This window comes from Ictidomys tridecemlineatus, chromosome 6, assembly GCF_052094955.1.
Source record: "Ictidomys tridecemlineatus isolate mIctTri1 chromosome 6, mIctTri1.hap1, whole genome shotgun sequence".
NCBI lineage: Eukaryota > Metazoa > Chordata > Mammalia > Rodentia > Sciuridae > Ictidomys > Ictidomys tridecemlineatus.
The window spans coordinates 64,654,989-64,682,741 of record NC_135482.1 but is presented as its reverse complement, the minus strand read 5'-3'; the positions used below and the strand labels follow the sequence as shown (position 1 = coordinate 64,682,741).

At 49.0% G+C, this 27,753-nt stretch overlaps 1 protein-coding gene across 5 annotated transcripts; it reads left to right on the top strand.

Annotated features, from left to right (window-relative positions):
• Positions 1-135: 135 nt before the first annotated feature.
• Asic1 (acid sensing ion channel subunit 1) lies at positions 136-27,585 on the top strand. Of its 5 annotated transcripts, none has more exons than XM_078014706.1 (12): positions 136-758; positions 1,629-2,006; positions 2,832-3,027; positions 21,835-21,985; positions 22,587-22,714; positions 23,002-23,152; positions 23,464-23,520; positions 23,959-24,112; positions 24,571-24,662; positions 25,170-25,249; positions 25,326-25,430; positions 25,572-27,585. In XM_078014706.1, the coding sequence occupies exons 2-12, from the start codon at positions 1,645-1,647 to the stop codon at positions 25,674-25,676; spliced, it is 1,581 nt and encodes a 526-aa protein (XP_077870832.1). In that variant the 5' UTR covers positions 136-758; positions 1,629-1,644; the 3' UTR covers positions 25,677-27,585. The 5 variants fall into 5 exon arrangements, 4 of the variants coding, with proteins under 4 accessions (XP_077870832.1, XP_005324991.1, XP_077870834.1 ...); XM_005324934.5 differs by lacking the exon at positions 136-758 and adding an exon at positions 1,086-1,104; XM_078014708.1 differs by lacking the exons at positions 136-758; positions 1,629-2,006; positions 2,832-3,027 and adding an exon at positions 15,140-15,959.
• The last annotated feature ends 168 nt before the right edge of the window (positions 27,586-27,753 follow it).

The following is a 27,753-nucleotide window of genomic DNA, read 5'->3' as shown; positions in this document are numbered from 1 at the left end:
TCTCCACACGGGCAAGTGCTTGAATCAGTCAAGTGTGACTCGGAGCTTGTGTGTGTGTACACGTGTGCGTGTGCCACCAGAGGAAGCAGCAGCAAGAGGCAGAAGCATCGATCCGAAGGAGACAACGCGGGGAGGGGGACGCTGGGGGCAGATACCCTCCTTCCTGCGCGCACACGCGCGCGCGCACACACACACACACACACACACACACACATCACATAGTCACATAACAGGCCATAGGACCTCACAGGCAAGGAGACGGCTCCGGGACCAGAGGGAGGCAGCGTTGCCGAGAGCGGCGGGGAGGAGGGGACAAGCCAGCGCCTGGAGCTCTCCGTTCCGCTCCGCGGGCCAGGGGCCCGCGCGCACACCGGCCCAGAGACACCCTCGCAGACACTCGTAGGCGCGCACGCGCACCCTCACCCCTCCTCCACCCCTCCCGCCGCCTCCGGGCCGGACGATGGATCCCTGCAGATCCCGGGGCTGAGAGCACCCGGCACCACGCACAGCGCCGAGCCCGTGCGGACCGAGCCGAGGCGAGCTAGCCAGCGAGCGCGCGCAGGCGGGCGGGCGGGCGGACAGATCAGAGCCGAGCCGGGTCGGGCGGGCCGCTCCCTGCAGGGTTCTGCGCGGCGTGCCGCGGCGGCCGCCCGCTCCGGCTCTGGGCCATGAGCCCCTCCACGACTCGGCGCTGAGCCCACATACGGCCCCGCGCCCCAGGACTGCCGCCAGCTCCTGGCTTCCAGAATCCCCTTCAGGTGGGTTTCCTATTCCCCCCGCCGTTGGCCGCGGGGCTCTCCAGCGCCCAGAAGCGAGGACTCTCCTCTCCTCTACCTTTCCCCAGCGGCTGGGGAGGGTCGAAGGGTAGGGAGGGGGCGGGGGGCCAAGCAGGGGATCTGACTGCGATGGGAAGCCCGACTGAAGGGGGGTGCGTTCGGGGCGGGGACAACTGACTGTCATAGGGAACCGCGCCCCCCCTCCATACATCCACCTCGGGCAACCCGCCACCCCCACCCCTCACCCCAAAGACAGACACACACACACACACACACACACACACACACACACACGCCTGCGCCTACATGAGAACTGGAGACACCCCAGGTGAGTACTCAGGCTGGGCCCCTCCCCTTGTATACCCACCACCCTAGGGATTTTCTGGCCCAGGTTTAGCTCCTGGGAGGGAGAGCCCAGGATACCCTTGATCAGGAGAGGAGCTCCTGACCCTAGGTTTAGCCTATGGGGGGGAGTTTTATCTCCAGGATAGGGTAGACATTCCTGTCCCAGAGTGACCCCACATCTGGAGGGAACTCCTGTGCCTGCCTTGGGAGCATCAAGACTTCCCTCTCACCCTTCAGTGACTATCTGGGGTCTCCTCTAGCCTATTCCCTGGGAGAGCATTCTCTTGGCCTCAGCTGACCCCCCAAGCCTCTATTTGGAGGAGCCTTGTCCTGGGACAGGTCCCTTAGCCAGACACTTCTCGTCTTGAACACTAGGGAAGTCTTCTGCCCCAGGAGCACTGACCTCTGGAGATGGGGATTCTGGATGGACACAGTTGGAGGGGCACCATGTGCACTCTTATCTCAGGACAATAGCAGACTCTGTCTTTTCCCTGTCCTCCCCCCCAGGATCCCCTAGACAAGGATGGAACTGAAAGCTGAGGAGGAGGAGGTGGGTGGCGTCCAGCCGGTGAGCATCCAGGCCTTCGCCAGCAGCTCGACGCTGCACGGTCTGGCCCACATCTTCTCCTACGAGCGGCTGTCCCTGAAGCGGGCACTGTGGGCCCTGTGCTTCCTGGGCTCACTGGCTGTGCTGCTGTGTGTGTGCACAGAGCGTGTGCAGTACTACTTCCACTACCACCACGTCACCAAGCTCGACGAGGTGGCTGCCTCCCAGCTCACCTTCCCTGCCGTCACGCTGTGCAACCTCAATGAGTTCCGCTTTAGCCAAGTCTCCAAAAATGACCTGTACCATGCTGGGGAGCTGCTGGCCCTGCTCAACAACAGGTGGGTGGCTCCCACCCACCCTTGTGCCCTGCTTATGAACATGGGGATTCTGAATGGACAGCTGGAAGGGCCCCATATGTACTCTTTTTTTATATATATATTGGGGATTGGACCGAAGGATGCTTTACCACTGAGCTATATTCCCAATCCTTTTTATTTTTTATTTGAGACAGGGTCTTGCTAAATTGCTAAGGCTGGCCTCAAACTTGAGATTCTTCTGTTTTAGCCTCCTGAGTCTCTTGGATTGCAGATGTGTGCCACCACACCCAGCCCCATATGTATTCTTATCTCGGGACAGCAGCAGGTTCATCTCTTAGGGTGCTTGCCTCTCTACCCTACCACAGAACCAGCCAACCCAGCCCTCTAGACATCTCTCAAACCTGCCACTCATAGCAGAGAAGTTGGGGCACTGCTGAGCACCTAATTAAGGCAAACTAATCTCTGATTCCAGCATAGTCCAAAACAGTGCTACCATTACCCAGCCTGAGTTAACATTGGTACTCTCTGGAGTGAACTTTGCCCTCCCTCCTGCCACTATGTTCTGATCTCCTCATTTAGGGCAGACCACCTTTAAAGGGTAGAGACTATATTATAAAAGCCATGGCTGCCACTTTATCCATGCTTCCTCTCACCCATGTACTGAGATGCCCAGATACTTCTGTCTTCTCAAACTACATGTGGCAGGCCCTCTAGACATGACCAGCTCTCTTTCTTTGCCTATCTATGCCCAGGGCTGATCCCCGGGGCTGGATGCTATCCCCCACAAGTAAGGGATGGGCACTGGTGATTGTTCTGATCCATGTGCCACTCACCCCCGGGCTCCAGGTATGAGATACCAGACACACAGATGGCCGATGAAAAGCAGCTGGAGATATTGCAGGACAAGGCCAACTTCCGCAGCTTCAAGCCCAAGCCCTTCAACATGCGTGAGTTCTATGACCGAGCAGGACACGACATTAGAGACATGCTGCTCTCCTGCCACTTCCGGGGGGAGGTCTGCAGCGCTGAAGACTTCAAGGTGGTGAGTCCTCTGCTGTGGGGTGTGTGTCAGCCTGGCCTTCAGTGGAGGAGGAGACAGGGAGCAGGCCAGGGCTCTCAATGCTTGCTGCTCTGGGAAAGAAAGTGTGTGTTCTGGGATTTGCTTCTGGAGTACATTTATACCGTGTGAGGGCCTGAGCCACAACCTTGCACCCATTTAGGCAGGAAAGAGAACCTACAGTGAATATCATATACTCACACACACCACACATGCATACATGGCCAGGCATGGCCCTGAGCCCACTATTTACCTTCTGGACCACGGGTGTCAAAGTTAGGAGTAGTGATGGGTAAGTTACAACCTTGTTACTCAAAGTGAGGTCTGATGACTGTCACCTGAGAGCTTGAAAGAAATATAGTACCTTGCCACCCCACTTCCCAGACCTACTGATTCAAAATCTGCATTCTAAAAAGGTCCCAAAGTGATGTGAGTATACAGTAAGTTTGAGCATTGTGAAGTATGGGGATTAAGGGAAGCTTCCCTATAAATAGCCAGACAGGGCCAGGTGAGGTGGCACATGCCTGTATCCCAATGACTAGGGAGGCAGAGGCAGGAGGATTGCAAGTTTAAGGGCAGCCTCAGAAACTTAGTGAGGCAGGCCTTCAGCAACTTAGCAAGGGATTGGGGAGGTAGCTTAGTGATAAAGTACCACTGAGTTCAATTCCTAGTACCAAAAAAAGAAGAAAAGAAATAAGTAATTTTCTCTGTGTCATTCTCACCCTCATCCCAACCCCATATACACATGTGCACACACACATGCATGCACACACACACGCACACACACACACATACACACACATGCTGTCCAGTTAGGTGTCCCCTTGCCAGCAAGAACCACAGAGCCAGAGTCAGAGGTGATCAGGATGCATAGTCATAAACTGGAGGTTCTCTTTGCTTCTGAAAATGGAAATGCCCCACAAATGCTTGCACAGATGTGATGGCCTCAGGTCAGCACCTCAGGTGCTAGAAAACTGACTTTGGCATCTGATGTGCTAGGTTATCCTAGGCAAGTCACATATATTCTTTAGGGTAAAGACCCTCACAGAGAAGCCAGATGCGGGGGTTGCATTTTTGAAATCCCAGCTACTTGAGCAGCTAAAGCAAAAGGATTGCTTGAGCCTAGGAGTTGGAGGCCATCCTGAGAAGTATAATGAAACTCCCAGATCAAAACCAAGCAGCTAGCTGGGCACAGTGGTACTCATCTGTAGTCCTAGAAGGAGCTTGAGGAGCTTGAGGAAGGAAGATCGCAGGTTTAAGGCTAGCCTGGGCAATTTAGTGAGACCCTATCTCAGAATAAAAAATAAAAAGGACTGAGGATATAGTTCAAGGGTAAAGCACCCATGGGTTCAATCCTAAGTACCAAAACAAACAAACAAACAAATGAACAAAAAGATACACACAGAAGCTGGAAAGAGGCCAAAGGACCTGGAGGCATCTATGTATAACCATAATCCCAAATGGAAGGACAATGCTTGTAACTCTTCAGAATGCTTGCTAGGCTCTCCCAATCCCTTTGATAAATAACCATATTATCTGTGTTTTACAAATTCACAATCTGAGATACAAAGAGGTAGGATAATTTGCCCGACCTCACTAGCTGATTAATGACAGATTCAGGATTGGAACTCATGTCTCATTAAGTACTAGTGCAGTGTGCTTTTCTCATTAGTGTTGCTGAACCTGAAGTTCTGTCCACCTCCAATTCTGGCATTGTTCTTTCAAAACCCAGGCTTGGGGCTGAGGTTGTGGCTCAGTGGTAGAGCACTTGCCTTGCACATGTGAAGCACTGGGTTCGGTCCTTAGCACCACATAAAATAAATAAATAACTAAAACAAAGGTACTGTGTCCATGTTCAACTAAAAAAAAAAAAAAAATTAAAAAAAAAACAGTCTCCCTAGGATCCCCTGCTCTCATGCCTCCTCCTAATTCTCCATTCTCATATCTTCCCCTTTCTCCCAACCCGTTTCCTCCCCCACTTCCTTGCTTCCTTCTAGCATTAAGGAAACATAGGATGCATATGTTTATGTAAAAAGGTTAGAGCTATGGTCATGTGTAGTGTTTCCTGCTGAGGTTACACAGGCTTCCCACTCTCTTTTTTGTTTGTTTGGTACTGGGAATTTAACCCAGGGGCACTCAACCACTGAGCCACATCCCCAGCCTTTTCTATTTTTTCTTTTGAGACAATGTCTCTCTAAATTGCTCAAGGCCAGGTTAAATTGCTTTTAGGCTGGCTTTGAACTTTCAATCCTCCTGCTTCATCCCCAGAGTGGCTGGGATTATGTGTGTGCACTGCACCTGGCACTTCCCAATCTCTTTAAGTCCTGTTCTGCAGACCAATTTCATGGGCCTTTGTCAGTCCTGTTGGCCAAGGGCTATATGACCACACTCCTTGTTAAACCAAGCTGAAAGGGAACTTAGCCCAGGTACAAGAGCACTTCTTTCTCTCTTTTCCTTCTTCATAACAAGAGAGTCCTAGATTTCCCAGAGCTTCAGACCAGAGGGTTTCTAAGCTCACAAACTTTGTTACAAGAACCCTAGAACTGGACTGGGGTTATGGCTCAGCAGTAGAACACTCGCCTCGCACGTGCAAGGCCCTGGGTTTGACCCTCAGCACTAATGAAATAAACAAATAAAATAAAAAGTTGAAAGAAAGAAAGAAAGAAAGAAAGAAAGAAAGAAAGAAAGAAAGAAAGAAAGAAAGAAACCTAGAACTATAGGTGAAGGTGGAAGCAAAATCCAGAATCCTACCCTTTTCCAACACACCCAACATACAACAGAAGGGACTACCAGGAAAGAAAAAACCTATCAGCAGGATGGTTTATAATGTTAGATATAGGAGGGAAGTGCTTGACTAGACTTGGGAAGGTGTTAAGGTATAAAGTTGGAATACTGTTAATCCAGTGAAAGTATTCAGTTGAATATCCATTTGTCTGTCTTGTCCAGAAAAATTCCAAGTGGCAATGCTAAGATGTTTGGTTCATAGTAATGGAGATACTAAACTGTAATTGGTCCATGTTGTCTGAGGGGGAAAATTCCAAGCAGTCAGATGGAGATATGATTGGTTCACAGAGTCCTGTAGCAATCTGAGTTCTTCCTTCTCCTGAGGAAAAACCCCTACAGGGTAGCACTCTGCAGGTCCAACTGTGGCACTTGTTGATTCTGGGTTGTAAGGGAAGATCAAGTTTTTTGTTTCTCAGTCCATGTATCAAAGACCTAACCCTGGTCTGGCCGGACCCAAAATCCTCAGCCTATCCTTCTACCCTTTCTGGTTGCCCTCAATGCCAGCCCTTTTCTATGTCAAGAGTTCTACCACTTCTGCTTATATGAATATTTCTACACAAACAGGAGTCTGGTTTTGAGTACCTGTCTAACATCTCTGAGGTGAGAAGGGACTGACAAGCCTTCTTCTCTGGATCCCCAATCCTAAGGGATTCACACATTCTTTGCTTTGTGTTCCACCCTCTCTCCTCTCCTTGGTCTCATAATTAGCATGTTTCCTCATTCATGCCATTCTCTGCCAGGCCCAGATATCGGGATGTGAATCTAGCCTCTGGATAAATGTGGCACTGACAGAAATCATCTGATTATAGGGTCAGAGTTTAGGGGAGACTGTCTTGGCATCTTCTGCAGCCTTAATAGCAGAGGGCCTTAACTGGGGGTCCCTTGCTCAAAATGTTTTCAAAATACAGTATGCATGGGCACATGCAGACTCTTCTGTGATGTTTCTAAGGGCAACACTCACCCAAACAGTAAGAACTTGCTCCAGGAGAATGTTTTGAGAGATAATAGAGGATATCTTCTCTGGTCCCCAAAGACCCCAGCTTCCTTGATGAGAATCTGTAGTAACATTTTCCCAGATTTGCTTTGAAATCCAGCTCAATCTCAGGGAATAGGGGTCACAGACTGTTGGACCAGTGTCCATCCCCCAGGTGTGGTTAATTGTGGGGAACCTGAGCTAAATCTGGGAGAAATGAGTTGGAAATCTTTTGTGAATGAGGGGGTAGAGGGAAGTAGGGGAAGTATCCCCAAGAAATCCCTTTGGGTGGGCCTCAGTAGCTCCCTCCTGAGCTACCAAAAGAGCCAGAAAGCCCAACCACAAGGACCCCTCTTTCTGGGCCACCTCCTTTTCTTCCCAGTGGGGTGTCTGGTTGCCAGGGCAACAGGGTCTGAGGCTCCTTTCCCACCTTGAGGCTAGCCAGGCCAATGCAAGGCAGGGGTCCTATGGAGGGGGGCCAGGGGCGCAGATGTCTGCTGGTGTATGGGCGGGGGCTGGGGAGTGAGCACAGTCGCAGCTGGTGCCAGCCTCCAGCTGCACCTTATCTGTCCCTGGCAGTGGGAGCAGCGATGTGGCTGGAATGCTGAGCAGCATGGAGGGGAGGGGGCTGGCAGATGGTTGCCCAGTCTGCCCTATGCCACCCCCCTCCTTCCAGCTGAGACCCAGAGATTTTGCCTGGGTTGCAGGGATGATGAGAGAAGCAGGACTGCATGTCTGGACCTTGAAAGAGGACTAGGAGGGTAATCAGTGCAAATTGTCAGGATGGGGGGTATTGTAAGAACTGCAATCTTTTTAAAAGGGCATGGAACTGGGGGACAAGAATCTAGAGGGGACAGAGGAGTACCCCAGGACCCTGGAGTGAGGAGCAGAATCTTCCAGAGAAAATATGGAATAAAGGGGGTGGATGCAGGGGGCAGGGGCAGGAATCTCCTGGAGCACCTAAAGAGGGGAGATACTGACACAAGAGGCTATGTAGTTGGGTGATCTTAGGGTCCTGTAGGGAAAGAGAAAGGTCATCAATAAATTAATCAGAGCCAGGGATGTCAGGGCCCAGGGCTGTGCCCTTCATTGACACTCCTCACCCCCATCCCTACCCCCATAGTAGCTCAGACCAAGATTCAAGAAGGCCCAACCTTATTACCTGGTCCTGTTCTCTCTTGCTAAGCAGAGGGTGTAGGAGCTGTGGAGGGGAAAGGCTACTGTTGGACTGCAGTGCAGAGAGGAGGACCTGACTACCCTACCCATGGGTGTGGTGGTTTTCAAGGGGGTGATTTGGGAGGGAAGATGTGCAGAGGCTCAAGTGGAGGAGAGGTGCTCTGCCCTAGGAGTTTGTGGATACTAATTCCCTCCTGCCCTATCCTTCCCATCTCTCTCTCCTCCCTGGGAAATGCCTGAAGTGAATAGAAGGGGTTGGAGAAGAGCTGAGCAGAGCCAGTTGCAGAAATCCAGGGACCCTGGGCTGGTGTCTCTTTCTTTTTCCTACACAGATTTCCACAAACATCCTTTAGGTAACTAAGTTTCCTCTTCTTTCTCCCCTCCTCCTGCTTCCCCACCCCAGCCAGTTCTTTTAGGCTGCTATCAGCTAAGAGGCTACTCTAAGCTAATTGATCTCTTGGCTGTTGGCTAAAGTAATAGAGAATTGATGTAAGTAAGTAAGTGTCTCTGGAGGCAGAGACGGAAGTGGAGGGCTCCGGAGGGAAGTGATTCTGGCTGCCTAGCCAGAGGACAACTCACTTTTTAGGTGTGACTACTATCCCCATTGTGTCCAAGAGGCAGAGGGGAGTCTTCAGAGAAGTCAGGAACATTCTGCTGTGGGTGGAGTTTGCTTCTGAGTGTGCTTCAACTTTTTGGAAAGCAATTGCAATTCTGGGGGGAATGTGAGGGAGAGTGAAGATTCCTGTGAGGAGCTGGGATTGTGGGAGTGTCAAGCTGCACACGATTCGTTCCTATGATGGACAGGGCCATTTCTAAGTGCCAGGTTCTATGGTGGGGTGTGGTGGTGACAGGCAGACCCAACCTCTACTCTCAGGGACTTAGAAATATTCAGGTGGAATCCATCCAGTTTCCCCAGCCACTCTCAGCTACTCAGACAATTCCAGCATTAAAGAATATGCTGGAAGCTGAATTGTGAGGGCGCATGCCTGTAGTGTCAGTGACTTGGGAGGCTGAGGCAGGAGGATTTGCAAGTGCAAGGACAGCCTGGGCCACTTAGTGAGACCCTGTCTCAAAATAAAAAGTAAGGGGTGGCAGTTTTGGCTCAGTGGTAAAGTGCTTGCCTAGCATGTGTGAAGCACTGTGTTCGATCCTCAGCAACACTAAAAATACATAAAATAAAGGTATTTTGTCCATCTACAACCAAAAAAAAATTTTAAGTAAAATAGGGGTCTGGGGTTGTGGCTCAGTGGTAGCCTAGTACATGTGAGGCACTGGGTTCCATCCCCAGCACCACATAACAATAAATAAATAAACAAAATAAAAGTACTGTGTTCATTCAGAAAATGATGAAAATGAAAAATAAAAAGGGCTGGGAATATAGCTCAGTGATAAAGTGCCCCTGAGTTCAATCCCTGGTACCATGAAAAAATAAATAAAACTGCCCATGCCTGCCCCACTCTGCCCTTCCCAAACAATGAACCTGCCAATTCTCTCCAGCAAGGCAGGATCATTTTCCTGCCTTTGAACAGACCCTTCGGGCATAAATCTTCCCTCTTTTTTCTGAGTGTGGCTGCTCCAGAAGTTTCTATCCTCTGATACAGGACTTTCCCAGTCAGGACCTTTGGGTAAGCATTCCAAGAGACTGGGAGGGAGGCAGCAAGAACAAGAAATGAAGACTACTTAGCTGGAGAATGGAGGTAGACATTAGGAATCCTGGGTTCTTTTCTTTGGGTACAGTTCCAGGTGACTTCATTTCTCAGCTTCTATACCCAAATTCCTATGAGGAGGAGAGCCTAAGGGAGTTGTTAAAGTATTCTTTGTCCAGGGGCACCCTCTCTTTCAACCTCCAGGAGGGAGAACCTCTAGGGCACTCTGGCCAAGCCCATCCTAACCAGTATGTATTATGGATGAGCTGTGCCAAATCACCTGAACACATGTATCAGCTATCTTCCCCACAGGATATTTAAAAAGTGAGCATTAAACTTCTGTGTTCACTTAGAAAACTGTAAGAACAAGCCAGGTGCAGTGGCATATGCCTATAATCCCAGTGATTCAGGAGAATCTCAAGTTTGAGGCCAGCTTCAGCAACTTAGCAAAATCTTTAGCAGCTTAGTGAGACTCTGTCTCAAAATAAATAAATAAATAAATAAGGGTTGGTAATGTAACTTGGTGATAGAGTACCACAAGTTCAATTCCCAGTACCATGGAAATAAAAGAAACTGTGAGAACAGAGACTCTGCTGCTCCAGGCTCTCCATACCCACTCTAGGGGGAAAGGAAGGGCAAACTGTGATCTCTTGGAGATTCTATGAGTTTTCAGAAAGAATACCCATGCCCACCCCTCTCATCTGCACACCCTCTTTGTGGCTTACAGTCCTGGGACCTGAGGGTAGGGTTTTGTTGCTTAGTGTTTTATAGTTTAGTTGGTGTGTTATATCAGTGTGCCAGGCTAGGAAGTCTTCCAGGGGGAAGACTGGTGCAGTGGCCTTGACCATATACAGCAGCCAATTCAGCCTTTTCAAATCATACTCGTTGCATGTGTGCCCCAAGGGAACAAGCACACATGTGCACCTCCATGTGCATGACTGGGGGAGAACATAGATGTAGACTAGCATGTGAAGTGGATGTATGTGGCTGTACATAGAAAATATGCAGCTTGGTGCATGGAGCTGTGGGAGAAAGCTTTTGTGCAGACAAACCTCTTGTATGCAGAGCACATACCAGCAAAATTAATCATCTCTTTCAGCCATGCTTTCAAATTTCACAGATTCCCTTTATTTTTGCTATTCATCATTCTGGAAGGTAGGATGATATTTAATATCTTCATTGGAAAGATAAAGAAACTGAGGCTCAGAGGCATGTTATGTGAGTTGTCTAAGACCACGCAGCCAGTATATAACAAAGTGGGGCCTCAACTTCTGATCTTCCAAATCCGAGTTCCCTGTATGTGGATTCAGGAACAGGAATGCATGTGGTGGATGAGGTTGCTCTGGGCTCTCCAGCTGCTCAAGCTGTGTGGCGAGACAGGAAGGGAAAGAAAAATGCAGAGAAAAAGACCCTAGGAATCCCAGTCCCTGGGTTGAGTATGCCAAGTCTTTGGAGTCCTTTGACTTTTCATTGCACCATCTGGCCAAGTCCCAACCACTGACTTTTTCCAGGGTGACACCAAGGCAGCCAGGATCTACTGGAGGAAGTTGCACACCCAGGGTAGCAGATATCACATTTCAATCATGATCAACATCCCTAAAAGGGTCTGCAATGCTGCCTGGCAACCTCAGTGTGTTGTTCTGGTCAACTTGCTCTCCCCAGTGATTACTGTAAATTTCTCCACTCTTCTCAAACAGCCAGTCTTCCTAGCTTCTCTCTCACACTCATTAGACAACCTTGCTTTCTACTTTGCTGAGCAAACAGAAGCCTCAGACACAATCTCCTTCTTCCTCTGGGTACCAGTGCCTACAAGGGAACATGCATCTTATCTAAGATAAAATCATCCTACTCTTTTCTGATCTCCTCTGCCTTTTTAGAAACTTTATCCAACTGATTCTGCCTCTCCGTCCTCTACAGACAGACCCTCCTTCTCAAGTGAAACCATCCCATCAACAACGAAACATGATTAAGATACTCCCATTTAAAAATAGATGCCTAAGTCAAGTGTAATGGCACACCTGGAGTCTCAGCCATTTGGGAGACTGAGGCAGGAGAATCACCTGAACCTAGGAGGATGAGACCAGCTTGGGAATGCAGCAAGACTCCATCTCAAACAAACAAAATCTTCAACAACAGCTACCACTTATTGAGCACTTACTATGTATTAGGCTTTGGGCTAAGATTAAAACTCAAACTCATAGGGCTTTCAATTGCCCTCTCTCTCTGCTTCCCATCACAAAGTTCTAAAAAGTGATGTGTATGGTCATGGTCCCATGTCCTAATCTCCAACTCACTTTCTGATCTATTCCAGGCTGCCTTTTCACCCACCATTCCTCCTAAATGGTTCTATCTAAGGCCATTAGTGTTTTATCTTTGATCTTTAATAGCATTTGAAATAGTTGACACCACCCTCTTTTTGAACTACTCTTTTGACAACCAACTTTGATTTTCCTCTTACTTAGAGTCATTCCTCTGTCTCTTTGCCAATTAAGTGTTGTCTCTATTCAAGGCTCAGCCTCAAGTTTTCTTCTTCTTTCAAATCATAGGTGTAGTGGTTCATGCCTATAATCTCAGCAACTCAGGAGGCTGAGGCAGGAAGATCACAAATTTGACGCCATCTTCAGCAACTTAGCAAGGCCCTCAGAAACTTAGTGAAACCCTGTCTACGTGGCTGTAAAACCAATGTGATACTGCAATCTGTACACGTGGAAAAAAAAGAATTCATACCCCACTTGAATCAAATGTATGATATGTCAAGATCATTGTAATGTTTTGAGCAACTAATAATAATAATAATAATAAAAGAAACCCTGTCTAAAAAGAAAAGAAAAGAAAATTAAAAGGACTGGGAATGTATCTCAGTAGTAAAGTCCTGGGTTAGATTTCCAGTACCAAAATGATGATGAGGAGGATAATGATGAATTTGATGATGATGATAAATCAATGTAAAAGTACAGCCTGAAGAATTTTTACACTAGTATATCTTACAATGTAACATCTACAAATTATGTTGGTGTGTATTTACATTCATGCCAGAAAGTTCCTTCAGGCTCTTTCCTAGTCAATACCAACCCACAAGAATTAGCCACTATTCTATCAGGATAGATGTTTCACTTATTCTTGAGCTTCTTGGAGTATATGTATCTCCATCCAATATCTACTCTTTTAAATTTTTTTTTAGTTGTAGTTGGACACAATTTATTTATTTATTTATTTATTTATTTATTTATTTATTTATTTTATGGTGCTGAGGATTGAACCCAGTGCCTTGCACGTGCTAGACGAGTGTTCTACTGCTCAGCCACAACCCCAGACCTCCAGTATCTACTCTTTTGTGTGTCTGTTTTTGCTCATCATTATGCCTGAGATTTAGTCATGTTGTGTGTAGCAAAAATTGGCTCTTTTTAAACACTGTGTAATATCTCATTATATGTATACCCCACAATTTATTTATGCATTCTATAGTTTGGGTTGTTAGCAGTTTGGGGCTCTTATTAATGAAGCTATTGTGAACACACTTGTTTATGTTTTTTGGTTGACATATACACTCACTTCTTTTGGCTGTAGAACTGGTTAAGTTATAAGCTATGATTCTATTTAGTTTTAGTGGATGTTGCCAAATAAGTCCTTTTTTCTATTTTTTAAAAACTTTTTATTCTATTCTTGGGCAGTCTCATCTTCACTCATGACTCCAATTATCTTTTACATACTGACAACTGCCAAATATATGTCTCAGTCCAATTCTCCCTTCCTAGCATCAGCCCCAATGGCCAATTTTCCACTTAATCTCTCTATTTGGATGTCCTCAAGGTTTCTCAAAACCAGCATGTGCAAAACTAAACTTGTCTTCTTATCTCTCAAACAGGTCCTTTATCTTGTCCCTGATCAGTCTAGTAAGCCACCTCACTGTTTCAGGTACATAAACTCCAACTCTCTGTCTCCCTTACCTGCCTTGGTAGGACCTGCCAAGTCTTGACAAGAGCCGACAGTTTTGCCTCCTAAATATCTCCCCTCTGCCACTCTGTTCCACACCACCCCTCAAATCCATCTCACTGGACCCCTGCAATAGTTTCCTAACGAGTCTTCAGCAGCCCCTCTGGCTCTTCTACTCAGCTGCCAGAACTGTCTTTTTAAAACACAGCTTTGATTGTTTGATATCTCCATAGGGAGGTCCTCCATTGTTATTGGACCAGAATCCTTACCTTAAAGACCTGGATGATCTGAGTGCTGCCTACTTCAACCCAATTCTCCAGATATACTTGCCTCCTCTCAGCTATCTTTTCCTGAGACCTTTGTACACATTCCATTTTCCTTTTGGAACCTCCGGCCCCTTCTTTATTCTTTAGCTTGCAATTCAAATATCACTCTTAGAGAAGCTTTCCTTGATTTCCACAGTCTGGGTCAGGTCCCTCTATTCTTTGCCTCATTGAACTACATAATTATATTTATTGTATTTATCATAGTTTTCAATTAAATATTTATATTTGTGACTTTTTAAACTGATATCTCTCTCATTAGACAGTGAGCTCCATGAAGGCAGGATGTGGGCCCATTATATCAATGAGTAAATGAAGAAGGAAGGAATTTAGAGAGAGATGACCTAATTCTAATATTAAGCCCATTACTTGTTGTCATGAGACTTGAATTGGTTTCTGTGACTCAGCTTCCTCACTTGTCCAAAAGTTATGAAGTTACTCAACCAACTTCTTTGGTAGATTGTATAAGGATCTATACAATCTACCAATCTTCCATTCTGGTGAAGCCCCAAGAAATGTCAGTTGAATACTCTGAAACACTGCACAGATCAGAAAGAAGCTGGGTATCGTGGCATATGCCTGTAATTTCAGTGGCTCAGGAGGCTGAGGCAGGAGGATCACAAGTTTAAAGCCAGCCTCAGCAATTTAGTGAGACTCTGTCTCAAAATAAAAAGGGCTGGGCTGGGGCTGTAGTTCAGTGGCAGAGCACTTGCCTAGCACGTGTGAGGCACTGGGTTCAAGCCTCAGCACCACATAAAAATAAATAAAATAAATGCATTCTGTCCATCTACAACTACAAAAAATACTAAAAACATAAAATAAAAAGGGCTAGTGGGGGCTGGGGTCATGACTTAGTGGTGGGTGCTTGCCTAGAATGTATGAAGCACTGGGTTCAATTCTCAGCACTGCTTATAAATAAATAAAATAAAAGTCCATTTTTAACAACTAAATAAATATAGAAAAAAATATATAATAAGGGCTGGGGATGTGGCTTGGTGGTTAAGTGCCCCTGGGTTTAATCTCCAATATATATATGTTGGGGCCTCACCAGAAGAAAGATCAGACAGCACAGTTCAGCCTCCAAGGGCTGTGAGTTTGTTATGACTGTATACCTTTTCCCAACACCAACACCAAGATCTACCATGCACTCTCTCTCTCTCTCTCTCTCTCTCTCTCTCTCTCTATATATATATATATATATATATATATATATAGAGAGAGAGAGAGAGAGAGAGAGAGAGAAGGAGAGGAGTGGGGAGAGGGAGACAGGGAGGGAAAGAAATTCAGAAAAAGACATAGTAAGTCAGAAACCACTTAGTTGTCACTCATAGCTGAAGAGTACTGACAAGGAGTGATATAGGGAAAGGACACAACCTTGGACAGAGAGTTCAGAATTGAGTGTAGCTCTGTGTGTGTGTATGTGGGTGGGTGTGTGTGCTTGTGCACAATTGAGCACCACTCCTGGGGCCCTTTGTGTTGCCTGGGGTTTGGGTATGCCCCCTGACAATTTCCTCACCTCTCCTTTCCTGTAAAACTTTGGCTTTGTCTCCTTGGTTAAGGTTAGGGTGAGAGAGAACCTTAGAAGAACAAGAATACCGAGTATGGAGGAGGAAGCAGCTGTGTGTGCAAGTATGCATTTGTGTAGCAATGTGCAGGAGTGTGTGGTGAATCTTCTTGTTAGTGTTGGGGAAAGGTATACAGTTAGACCAAATTCACAGTCCTTGGAGGCTAAACTGTGTCTTTCTGGCCTCCATTCTGGTGAAGCCCCAAGCTGGAAGCTCTCCTGCCTTAGTTTCCTCCCTCTGGAAGTCCAATCTATATCCACTTCCAGGACATCTCAAGGGGACAATGCCCTCTAGTGGTCAAGGAACACATGGGCAGCTGCAACCTTCCCAGCCCAAGCCTCAGCCTCCCCCAAAAATCCACTTACCCCTGAAACACTTCCTGAGAAGATACAAGGCAGGAAGACTCTATCCTCTGAGAGCGAAGGTGTGGCGGGCAGGAAGAAAATGCTCACAGAGCAGGAAACAGAAAAGCAGCCCATGAATCCATATAGGAGAAACCTGAGGACAACAGCTGAAGGTGTGTTTGTGTGTGTGTGTGTGTGTGTGTGTGTGTGTATGTGTGTGTGTGTCTTCCTCTCTGCAGTGACTTATCTCTGGTTACTCTGGTGTCCTTGGTCTTTCTCACTTCCTGTTCCTCTGCATGGTCTCTGAGTCTTGATCTTTTACTCTTCATAGGCTCTGCTCTCAAGGAGCTCCTGATCACTATGCATGCCAGATGGGCCCTGAGCAGAACTTGACCCTTCTGTTTATTCCCTTGGCAGGTACTAACTAATCCCTGTAGAGTCAGAGAAGGCTTCTTGGAGGAGGTAATATATAAGCAGGTCTTGAAAAAGGAGTTGGAAGCCAGGTACAGTGCTTTGTGCCTGTAATCCCAAATTCTTGGGAAGCTGAGGCAGGAGAATGGCTTGAGTCCAGTTCAGGGCCCACATGGCAATATATTGAGACCCTTTCTGGATAGGAAAAGAAAGGAAAATAAGTAGAAACTCTCCAGATGGAGTCCAGGGAAGACACGGGACTGCAGATAAGCTTAGTGTGGTCTGGGAAAGGTCATGATGGGTGGATGTGGGCTGAGGTGGAGGGACAGTGGTAGAAAGTAAGGCTGAAGCTTTACTGTCAGCTTTGCAGGTCCACCTGGGGGAGTGAATTTTACCAAGAGGCACTGGGGAGTGAAAGAAGGTCTTTAAGCAAGAGAATAGTCAGAGTCTATTAGTTTAGTCCATAGCATGGACTAAAAACAGGGAGAAACTGTTGAGAGGCAGGGAGGTCACTTAGGAGGCTATTGTTTAGGAGAAAGAGTTTGAGGTTAGTCTGAGGACAGTGTCATAAGACTGGAGAGGGGCCAGACCTCAAGCCTCCTCTTCTGGGGCCTCTGTGTCCCTGGCAACAAAGCTAAGGCCAAAGGTTGCACAATAGTCAATTCTGCTATAGCTTGGAAACCTGCCTCCCATCCCCAACTCACTCCAGGGGCCATCTGGCAAATGGGGAAGAGGCTATTAGATAGTTAAGGGATGGGAACTCCCAGGTAGACCTGTCTAGCTCCCACTACTCCTCCTCTGGCCCCGAAGAGGAAGGGTTAATCTGCTGTCTCTCTCTCTCTCTCTCTCTCTCTCTCTCTCTCTCTCTCTCTCCCTCCCTCCCTCCCTCCCTCCCTCCCTACCCTTCCCTCAGGTCACCTTCTTGGCCCTGGAGACTAGGCCTGAGGCTCAAGTTCCTCAACCAGTGGCCCTGGGTAATCAGAGCACAGAGGGGCCAGCGGATTGGGGGAAGAGGGCACCTCAGAGATAGAGGGATTGGGAATCTGCAAGGCTGAGGGTTTGTAGGTTGTTTCCCAAAACTCCCTACCTGACCCAAGACCTTCTATCTCTGCATTTACCTCAAATTTTTCCATGCACTGGAGAACTCCTGGAACCCCTCTTCTGTACTGTTTTGGGGTGGGCAAGCTGGGAATATAGTGATGATCTGCCAGCGAGCTTTTCAGCTGTAAGAGAGAGGATACCTTCCTCCAGTGCTGGGAAGTGGCCACAAATGAGTCTGTGGTCAGGGAGAGACTTCTGCTAATGGAACCTGAGTTAGCCCCACAATCCACAAAATGAGGTAGGAGAAGGAAAGGGACCTAAGTGCAATTCAGCATGGGGGAGGGGGTGCTGGCCTGAAGTAGAGCTGGAGGTCAAGGGATAAAGGGGGTCCAGTACTAGCTGGAGGGAATTTGGGGTTAAGGGGGTGATTACAGGGAAATTGGGGGCTTGGGAATAAGTAAACTGGGATCAGGACAGTGATTGGAAGGTAACTGAGGATCAAAGGATTGATTAGAGAGGAACTGGGGTTTAAGGGTAGATTGAGAGAATAGGGGATCAATGAAATGGGGGGAAATTATGGGTCAAAGGGAATTAGAGAGGAAGTAGAAGCCTGAGAGAATATCTACAGAGCATGAGAAGCTTGGATATTCCAGAGAAGTAACTGGACTTGGGACAATAAGGGAGAGAGCTGGAATTGGAATGGGGAAAGTGAGAGACATGCTGGGGAATAGACTGGAGGGTGAGAGAGCATGCATGTGTGTCCTGGGGAAGGGTGGGGACTGTTACCAGCTGAGATCATCCTGCAGTGGGAACAAAGGACTGTGCTGGGTCCCACCTCACCTGGGGAGGGGATATCAAGAGCTCCAGCCCTAGGCTTTTCCAGGGTTTCCACTCTGTCTTAACCCTCTAGGTCCTGCTGGAGCCAGTGACAGGAAAGGGGCTCTCGCTCCCCTCCTGTCTATCAGCCTTCCTTTCTCACTGCCATCAATTATTCATTAGCCCTCCCTGGTTGGGCAAGCTGGTCCTCCTCTCCATGCCCCGCCCAGCTTAGCTACACTGCCACAGAGGCCCCAGTGAGAAAGGACAGCCAGCCAGGCAGTGCAGAACTAGCTGAAGGACTAAGTGGCTGGCCCCGACGGACCCTGCCTGGGGTCATATCTCCTTTCCTCTGGCACCTCCCTCTTTCCTTCTGCCAATCCTCTGGTGTCAGAAAGTCCCTGGAGAAGATGCCAATCCAGATCTTCTGCTCTGTGTCATTCTCCTCTGGAGAGGAAGTCCCAGGGTCCTTGGGAGATGTCTGGGGTCCCCATCATCACCACCAGCAACAGCGGAGCAGCTCAGAATCCGAAGAGGAGGAAGAGAAGGAAAAGGATGCATCAAGGAAGGAAGCCATCAAGGGGGATTCACCCGTGGATTTGGTGGCCTTTGCCAATAGCTGCACCCTCCATGGTGCCAGCCATGTCTTTGTGGAAGGGGGTCCAGGACCAAGGCAGGCTTTGTGGGCTGTGGCCTTTGTCCTGGCATTGGGTGCCTTCCTGTGCCAGGTAGGGGACCGTGTTGCTTATTACCTCAGCTACCCTCATGTGACCCTGCTAGACGAAGTGGCCACCACGGAGCTGGCCTTCCCAGCTGTCACCCTCTGCAACACCAATGCTGTGCGGCTGTCCCAGCTCAGCTATCCTGACTTGCTCTACCTGGCCCCCATGCTGGGGCTGGATGAAAGTGATGATCCTGGGGTGCCCCTTGCTCCACCTGGGCCAGAGGCTTTTTCTGGGGAGCCCTTTAATCTTCACCGTTTCTACAATCGCTCCTGCCACCGGCTGGAGGACATGCTGCTCTATTGCTCCTACCGCGGGGGGCCCTGTGGCCCTCACAACTTCTCCGTGGTGAGTGGGGGTCCATGCCTAGCATAACACCCTGAGATTGTCTGCTATGGCTCTCCTTGACTGTCACCTCCTGGGGCTGAGGCTGGTATCTGTGCAGTGCTCCCATCTGGGCCAGAGCTCACTTGGGAGTCCAGGGTCTGGAACTGGAAATATTCCCAGGTCCACACCAGTACTGCTCTTCCTGTTAGAATCTTGAAATATATCTGTCCTAGTCAGTAATTAGCTGGTACCCTGAGGCCCCTGATATTTTCCTGAATATCCTCCAGCCTCACTTGCCCTTCCCCAGATCCCTTCAGGGTCTAGCAATGCCCAGACCTTGCTCTGTGAGGACAACATTTGATCTGTTGGCGGGTGGCTATATCTAGCTATTTTGATTATCACCCCTGGACTTATGCTGGGGAAGGAGCCACCTGACCTCTGGAGGTGCAGAAGTGGGTGGTAAGGAGTTGGTATAGGGGTGGAGGAAGCCCCCATGTCCACCTGATGAACCACTTGTCAGCATCTTCCTCCTTAATTGCATCCTCACTTGGTCTTCTATGCTTCTATGGAAGCCCATCCTCCACCCACTGTGTGTGTGTGTGTGTGTGTGTGTGTGTGTGTGTGTGTCTGAGAGAGAGAGAGAGAGAGAGAGAGAGAGAGAGAGAGAGAGAATAACAGGTCACCTCTAAATTAAACCCCCTTCCTCTCAGTTCTAAGTGGTAGGGACCTTCTTCCCAGAAGAAGCCCTCACTGAGAGTTAGCTTCCCCCTTGGACCTCACACCCAGAAGTCTGGGGCCTTCCCTGATGAAGGACCACCTGCCACACCGCCATTTCTGCCCTCTGACTCACCAGCCATCTTCCAGTTCTTTCTGACTTAACTCTTCTCTGGCTTCTCCAGGTTACAGATAAGATACCTGGCTTTTCCTCCCCACACCCTTATCCCTGATTCCCCACCTCCTCCCTAGTGTAAGAGCAGGTGGGTGCCATCTCTTACTATGTAATGACTGAACACACATAGGGACCTTGATATTTTGGCCACTTGACCTCAGGAAGTCCAGGAGATACAGGACTGGGACAAGAAAAGAGTCAACCTCTCTCCTGGGAGCCCAGAGGTAGAGCAGACACTTCTTATCCAAAACCACTAGGTGGCAGCAGGAATCCATTGCTCTGTAACCCTGCCCTTTCAGCCAGGCAAGGTTGGGGCTCCCAAGTGACCTCAATCAAGGTATGTGCATGTGTGTCCAGCTAAGAGCTTGTAGCTTCATGTCACAAGAGCTGGTGGCAGATTTGGGGAATGAGGAGCCCTCATAATTCTCTCTGTGCTTTATCATTAGATCTCACCCACAAAATGGGGGAGAGCAACATGTTCTCTCTTCTGGAAGAGGTGACAAAGGCTATATGAGGAAGGGGCAAAGACTATTTTCTAGTGACTCCCACTAGACCTGGTGCTGGAATCTGGCCTGACACTCTTGTCTCCCCCTTATCCGGCCTTCTCTGAATCTTTGTGACTCACTTTGTGGACTTTGTCACCATCCAGCAGTAGTAAAAGAACACCCATCCAATTTATGGTAACATTCAGGGAGGCCACTCTACTTTCCACATCTGTGTAATCAGAGGTATGAAAAAGGTTGTAAGGGGATGAGGAGTCAGGAGCTCCCAGGGCTGAGATTTCTTCTAAGGCCCTCATAGCTCTATAAGAGCATTGCCAATATGCCATGCCTTGGGGCTTAGTCCTGAGTGCTGGGTGACCATGGTCCTTAGCATGGTAACTGGGGCTTTCAGGTTCTAATGATAATAAATAGGACAGTGATGGACATAGGGGGCTGATGGCTAGAGGAAACAGAAAAGCTTTGGTTTGGGGGTCTTGGGTTTGGGGGCAGGTCTTGGGGGAGAACAGGATTTCTAATGTCTGGGGTGAAATCCAGAAGAAAAGAAGATCTATTCTCAGAAGGCCCCAAGGATCTGGCAATGAGAAGATCCTGGTGATGGACGTGCACATGGCAGAATCCTAATCAGAAAAAAAAATTGCCACTTGATGGTTCAAGTGCTACACATTGAAAAGACTTTAATAAAGAGACTGTTTATGGAGCTGTGGGACGGATTAAGAAAACCAATAAGGGTTGGGGATATAGCGCAGTTGGTAGAGTGCTTGCCTCTCATGCACAAATCCCTGAGTTCAATCCCCAGCACCACACACACACGCACATGCACAAACATACACAGAGGAAAAGAAAGAAAGAAAACCAATAAGAGGGCTGAGGCAGCTAGCAATAGTGGGAAGTTGTTATCACTTCTAGGCTAAAGGGCCATAAAAGGAAATAGTTCCATCCTTCCTTGCAGGATTTATAGTCGCGGAAGGTCTAAGCCACTGGAAGCATTACAGAGGGGTGAGGGATGGGGAAAGATCAGTACCCCAGTCCTCTCTCCTCCTGCCTTCTTCTTATCCCTTACTTGTGGTTCTCATTGACCAAGCCTAACTGAAGCCCATTCAGGTGGTAAAGGAGCTCAGACCATGTACCCCACAAAGGTTAGCTTCCCACTGCACATAGCAGGGAAAAGAAGGGTGGAGAATAGATGGCAGAAGGGGACAAATGGAGAATGGCCTACATAGGAGGAACTGTTCCTGGAGGGTGTTGGGATTCCAGCTGGGATGGGGGTTGTTTGGGGACACTCCTCAGTTGGTAGTAGGTACTGGCAGGACTCTCAGATTCTCTATTCTCCCCCCACCAGGTCTTCACACGGTATGGAAAGTGCTACACATTCAACTCGGGTAGAGATGGGCGGCCCCGGCTGAAGACCATGAAGGGTGGGACAGGAAATGGGCTGGAGATCATGCTGGACATCCAGCAGGACGAGTACTTACCTGTATGGGGAGAGACTGGTATGTTGCACCCCTCATACTCCCCATACTTCCTGGCTCCAGCCTCCACTAGGGCTCAGGGCACAGGCTCCTTCCCCTTCCTCCAAGGATCTCACCATCTGTATCTCTGACTTTACCTGACATCCCACACTCACATTTCCCTCGCTCCCCCTTCCTGGCTCAGTTACTCTCCAAGGTAACCAGCCATCCTCTTCCATCAGCGGCCGCCACTCACTCTATAAATAACTCCCTCTCTTCTTGGGCTGCCTGCTTGTCTGGTCTCAGGGGGCCGTGGGGCAGAGAGAGATGGGAAGAAGGGGAAAAAGGGAGGAGGAGAAATGAAGAGTATCTGAAACAGTGACACTTTAGGAAAAAGAATGTGAAACACCAAGATGTATAGCAAACACCAGGTAAGAAAAGAAGCATGTAGGAGGCGGGGGTCATTGCAACAGCATGGAGCTGGTAAACCCAGAAAGCAGCTAGGGGTGGCCTAGGACCCCATAGAGAGCCTACCTACCAAATAGACACTGTGCTTATTCCCAGGAGAGGCAGGATGTCCTCAACTCTGAAGGGGATAGGAACTCAGAAGCCCTCTCAACTCACATACCCCTCATTCCTATAGACGAGACGTCCTTTGAAGCAGGAATCAAAGTACAGATACACAGTCAGGATGAACCTCCTTTCATCGACCAGCTGGGCTTTGGTGTGGCCCCAGGCTTCCAGACCTTTGTGGCCTGCCAGGAGCAGCGGGTGAGAGGGCCATTGAAGGCTGGTCCTAGGGTGGGGTGTTGAGGGGTCAAGATGGAGTGGTGGGTGGTCAATAATGGGAGGAACAGGTGAGGCAGGACCTTTATGGTAATTGGGCTAGTTAGAAACATGAATGATCTAATGAATGGGTATATTCTACAAACTGCAAAACTTCATGGGCTGCGGAGGGAGAGGGGCAGAACTCCTGAGTTCTGCATCTTGCCAAAGAAGTACAAGGTGACTCAGGGAGAAGTCATCACATTCCCCCAGCTCCCCGGCTCTCCCAGCAGCTCATCTACCTGCCCCCACCCTGGGGCACCTGCAAAGCTGTTACCATGGACTCGGATTTCTTCGACTCCTACAGCATCACTGCCTGCCGCATTGACTGTGAGACACGTTATCTGGTGGAAAACTGCAACTGCCGCATGGTACACATGCCAGGTCAGGCACCAAGTCTTCAAGCACAATCCTGGGGGCTTGCCCCTCACCTGCTCCCCATCTATATCAATCTCTCTAGCCTACTGCATTCTTTACCCTCTAGCTCTTATCTCTCCAATCTCAGTTCCAGCCTTTTCCAAAAAAAGTGGGTGAAAGGGTCTAGAAAGGATGGACTATCATGGAGGGTCATTTCCAGGTCACACTGGGGACTGGCTAATCCTACTGTCCCATCCTATCCATCTTCCACCTTATATGCCACTACCATCTCATGCCCCCTAATCTCCATCCTGCCCACTGTCTTCTCTTCTCTGTAGGGGATGCACCATACTGCACTCCAGAGCAGTATAAGGAGTGTGCAGATCCTGCCCTGGGTGAGTGCCCCTACCCTGGGGTAGTCACAGAAAGGGAAGGAGGTGCTACCAGCCATATGCACAGGGTTTTCAGACCAAACTCCAGAAGCTTCCAGTAACTACTGCACCACGTTGCACCCTTACATGTATCTGATTTTAAAGTTAAGAATAGTATCTTCAGAAACCCCTATGAAAAATAAATGGAGATCACCTGGGAGGGGCCTTTACATTCTTTCATCAGCACTTCAGCTGGTTGACCCTAAAGGGCCCTCATGGAATGACCTATAGGATTTAGAAATACTCATGCGAAGGCTGGGTGAGGATCAGCACAGAGCAGTCACAAGACCAAGGTGAAGAGCAGATCAGGAAATGGGGGGTGGGTGGCAGGGTTCCTTTGGGCAGGACCAGGATTTTCATGCTGGGAAACTCAATCAATGCCTCTCACCTGGCTGGGTACAGACTTCCTGGTGGAGAAGGACCAGGAGTACTGCGTATGTGAAATGCCCTGCAACTTGACCCGATATGGCAAGGAGCTGTCCATGGTTAAGATCCCCAGCAAAGCCTCAGCCAAGTACCTGGCCAAGAAGTTCAACAAGTCTGAACAGTACATAGGGTAAGGGATCTACTGTACAGGGAAAGGCTCTTGGGCAGGGACTGTGGAAGGTAAGAATGGGCTTTGATGGGGGACCAGCAGGCAAGAAGGAGCTAAGGTAATCTGAGGACGGTCCAAGAATTATCAGAGTATGAGAGTGAGAGTGTGGAGTGGAGATGGAGGGAAGATCAAGCCAGAATAAGCAATGGAAATACCCCTTTTTCCTCCCTCCTTGTTTTATCCTCTGTATTCATCCTCATTTCTGTAACTAAGATCATATCACACTTGCCAGTACATAGAGCATCTTTTCTTATATGCCATTTAATTTAATCCTCATAATAATTACAAAAGGCAGGTATCTCCATCAGCATCTCATCTTATGGACATGGAAACAGGTTTGGAGAGGGTAACTTGTAAGGTTTCCTAGCTAGTAAAGGGCAGAGATATGACTTAGGTCTTCTCCCCCAATCTTTATGCAGGGAGAACATCCTCGTGTTGGACATTTTCTTTGAAGTCCTCAACTATGAGACCATTGAGCAGAAGAAGGCCTATGAGATTGCAGGGCTCCTGGGTGAGCTGCTCATGATACCTGTCCCCTTCCCATACCACAGGCATGGCGTGGCTCCCTAATACTCAAAGTAGGGTGCTCACTCGTCCCATCCTCAGGTGCTTTCCCCCAAACCCTGTTGTCTTGGTATGTAGTGGGGGAAGGTAGTTGAGCCTTCTCTTAGGGCAAAGTGGAAAAGACAAGCCGTGGGTATAAGGGAGGGGTAGGGGTGGAGGTGCAAACTATTTCACATGCCTCTGAAATTGATCCAGACACTAAGAGTGTTGGTGTGTTTTTGTAAACAATTCTTTTTCCTGAATAATACCTGTTTATATTAGAAAAGTAGGAAAAGACAGAAAAGCATGGAGAAGAAAATAAAAATCCTGCCAGAATATGGCTTTGTGATCCTTCTGTATGAAGGCTGCCACTCCCTTTGAGAATATGGCTGGCCTGCCCCACTCCAAGCCTTACTGCCCTCACCAAGTCCTGACTCTCTAACCCCCGCTCCTACTCCACCACCCCACCCTGCAGGTGACATCGGGGGTCAGATGGGGCTGTTCATCGGGGCCAGCATCCTCACGGTGCTGGAGCTCTTTGACTACGCCTATGAGGTAAGGGGGCGAGGTAGGGTGGGAGCCAGGCGAGAGGCGGGGTTCCAGCCCGCCCACCCCACCCCACCCCTCGTAGGTTATAAAGCACAAATTGTGCCGAAGAGGGAAGTGCCAGAAGGAGGCCAAGAGGAGCAGTGCAGACAAGGGCGTGGCCCTCAGCCTGGATGACGTCAAAAGACATGTGAGGAGCCAGCAAGGAGGCGCCCTCCAGGCCTTCCCTTCCCCCACAGCCCAGAGCCATCACCCCCCCTTTGCCTCCACAGCACCTGTAGCAACTTATGGCCCTTCCCGTAACCCCTTCCTGTTTTGCCCCTTTCCCTAGAACCCGTGCGAGAGCCTCCGGGGCCACCCTGCTGGGATGACTTACGCTGCCAACATCCTACCTCACCATCCGGCCCGAGGCACGTTTGAGGACTTTACCTGCTGAGCGCAGGCCACTCTACCAAACGCCTAGGCGGGGAGGGCTAGGAGAGCAAGGGGCCCCCTAGCTGCCCCCGCATCTGTCCTGGAGACTCACCCACACTTCTGGGGCAGTCCTTTCCTCTTGTCTCTGACGAGGAAGGGTGTTGACTATAGCGTCCTCTCCCTGCCTCTTATCCCATTCTTTTTATTTTAACAAAATTAAACTAATCTAAAAACCTGAGAGAAAGGGGCAAAAGACCTTGGGCTGCCCCCTCTCTGCTCCATGCTGCCTCCCCTAGCTCCCAGCCTAAATTCTTGTCTGTCTGGCTGTCTGTCATCTGAGTGTCTGCCTACATTCTGCTGCCTCCAGTCACCAAAGCCCCCTCCTATTGAGGGGTGGAGGGGATCCTTGGGGTCTGGAATTTGGCCCCAAATCAGAGAATGTACCTTAAGGGGAAGGGCTAGTGGGAGGGCTTCCCCAGCCTTAAGAGACCCTCTCAGCCCAGTTATTCCCCCGAAACCCAAGTTTCCAGGCAGGAACTAAAACCCCAGCCTCACTCCCTCACATAATATGGAATCTCTAGCAGGTGGGGGATTCCCCTAAAGAAGTGGAGATGGGGACAAAATGTGGCCCTGGTGCTGTAGGCCACATCCTGATACAAGTTCAACCCCACCCCAAAGCTGCTGGAGAGAAATCCCAAGAGGTAGCCTTCCTCTACATCCCATAGAAGACCTGGCTGGTTAGCTTCCAGCTCAGGGAGAGGGGCACTGGTGCCTGACCTCACTGGTCCCTCTCCCAGAGGCCCTTGCAGAGGGCCACATCCATAAATTTTCTTATGGAACTCTCCCAAGTCCTCTGCCCCAGCTTCATTTGCTTCTTTCAACAACCTCATCTGCATTTTCTATTTCTATATGATACAGACTCTATATTGCTATATCTCTGTATATACTTTCCTCTAACCCTGTCTGTCTTCACCCATTCCCTCTTGTCTCTGAGATCCATCCTCCTACCCAAAGTTCCCCCTTCTGTGTTTATCCCCCCCTCCCCAGTCTTTGAATGCCTTCGCCTGTATAAAGAGTTGGACTCTCTCCCCTGGTGTCTGTACTGTGTACACACATCCCTCTGAGAAGCACAAGGAGACGACACGCGCATTGTAACCTTCGCACTGTCTCGGTGGCGACATAAAGGAAGCTGTGAATCACAAGCTCTGCCTCGTTCTGGCCTCACCCTTTCCCCCCAACCTGGGCACCCTCTGCCCTCCCTGTAGCCTTAACATTCCCTTCCCCTGTTCCACCTATCCCAGTGCCCTTTGCTTGACTGACTGTGGCCTCCCCAGGCAAGAGGTTGCTAAAGAGGTAGCCTCCACCCAGGGAATGGAGAGCTGGGCTGGATATAGAGCCAACAGTGTCAGACACAGAGGGAGGTGGGGATTGGTGACTCTCACAGCTGGGGCAGTGGATGTCCACAGGTAGAAGCTGAGGTCCTCGGTCAGTGACCCAGTCCTGTTCCCTCACCTTATGCCCAAGCCAATCACCTACATTTTCTGATGAGGCAGGGTTTGGTAGTGGGAGGAAAGAGGCAGGCCTAGAAGAGAATTTGAAAGCTCTGCTCTTCTGTCCCTCCCTACCTTAATGAGAGACAAGTGAGGTAAAGGGCCTGCCCCTACCCCCTCAACCAGGCACTCCTTCTAGGCCAGAGCACCAACCCATTTCCAGGCCTTCTCTGCCCAGCTGTCTCTTGGTCTCCAATCCCAGAACAAGATCTGTGTGCAGGTCACCTGTGCATTGGCCTGGAGATGGAATGTTTCTTAGAGATTTGACCTGCCCCGAGGGAAGCAGTAGCAAGGCCAAGAAGTGTACACTGGATAGGGGAACAGCAGGCAGGGCTGGGTGACGCATGCCTCTGGTCTAATAAATTGGGTTTCAACCACGTCCTCTTCAGTGTTGTTCTTTTTGTTGAAAGAATTTAGGTATTCCCGTTAAGTGTCTAGACCTGAACTTGGCATGTGGTCACACAATCAGAGGAGGAGTAAGGAGTTTTGAATAGGGAGACAGGCTAATCATCACACCAGGAATGGTTTACATCACTAAGCAGGGAAAAA

Bases quoted from the DNA above. Each gene is read 5' to 3' on its own strand.
- Asic1 (XM_005324933.5), top strand. From the start codon at position 18,465: ATGCCAATCCAGATCTTCTGCTCTGTGTCATTCTCCTCTGGAGAGGAA. The intron at 21,986-22,586 runs GTATGTTGCACC...TCATTCCTATAG, and splicing joins ACCTGTATGGGGAGAGACTG to ACGAGACGTCCTTTGAAGCA. The intron at 24,663-25,169 runs GTGAGCTGCTCA...CCCACCCTGCAG, and splicing joins TGAGATTGCAGGGCTCCTGG to GTGACATCGGGGGTCAGATG.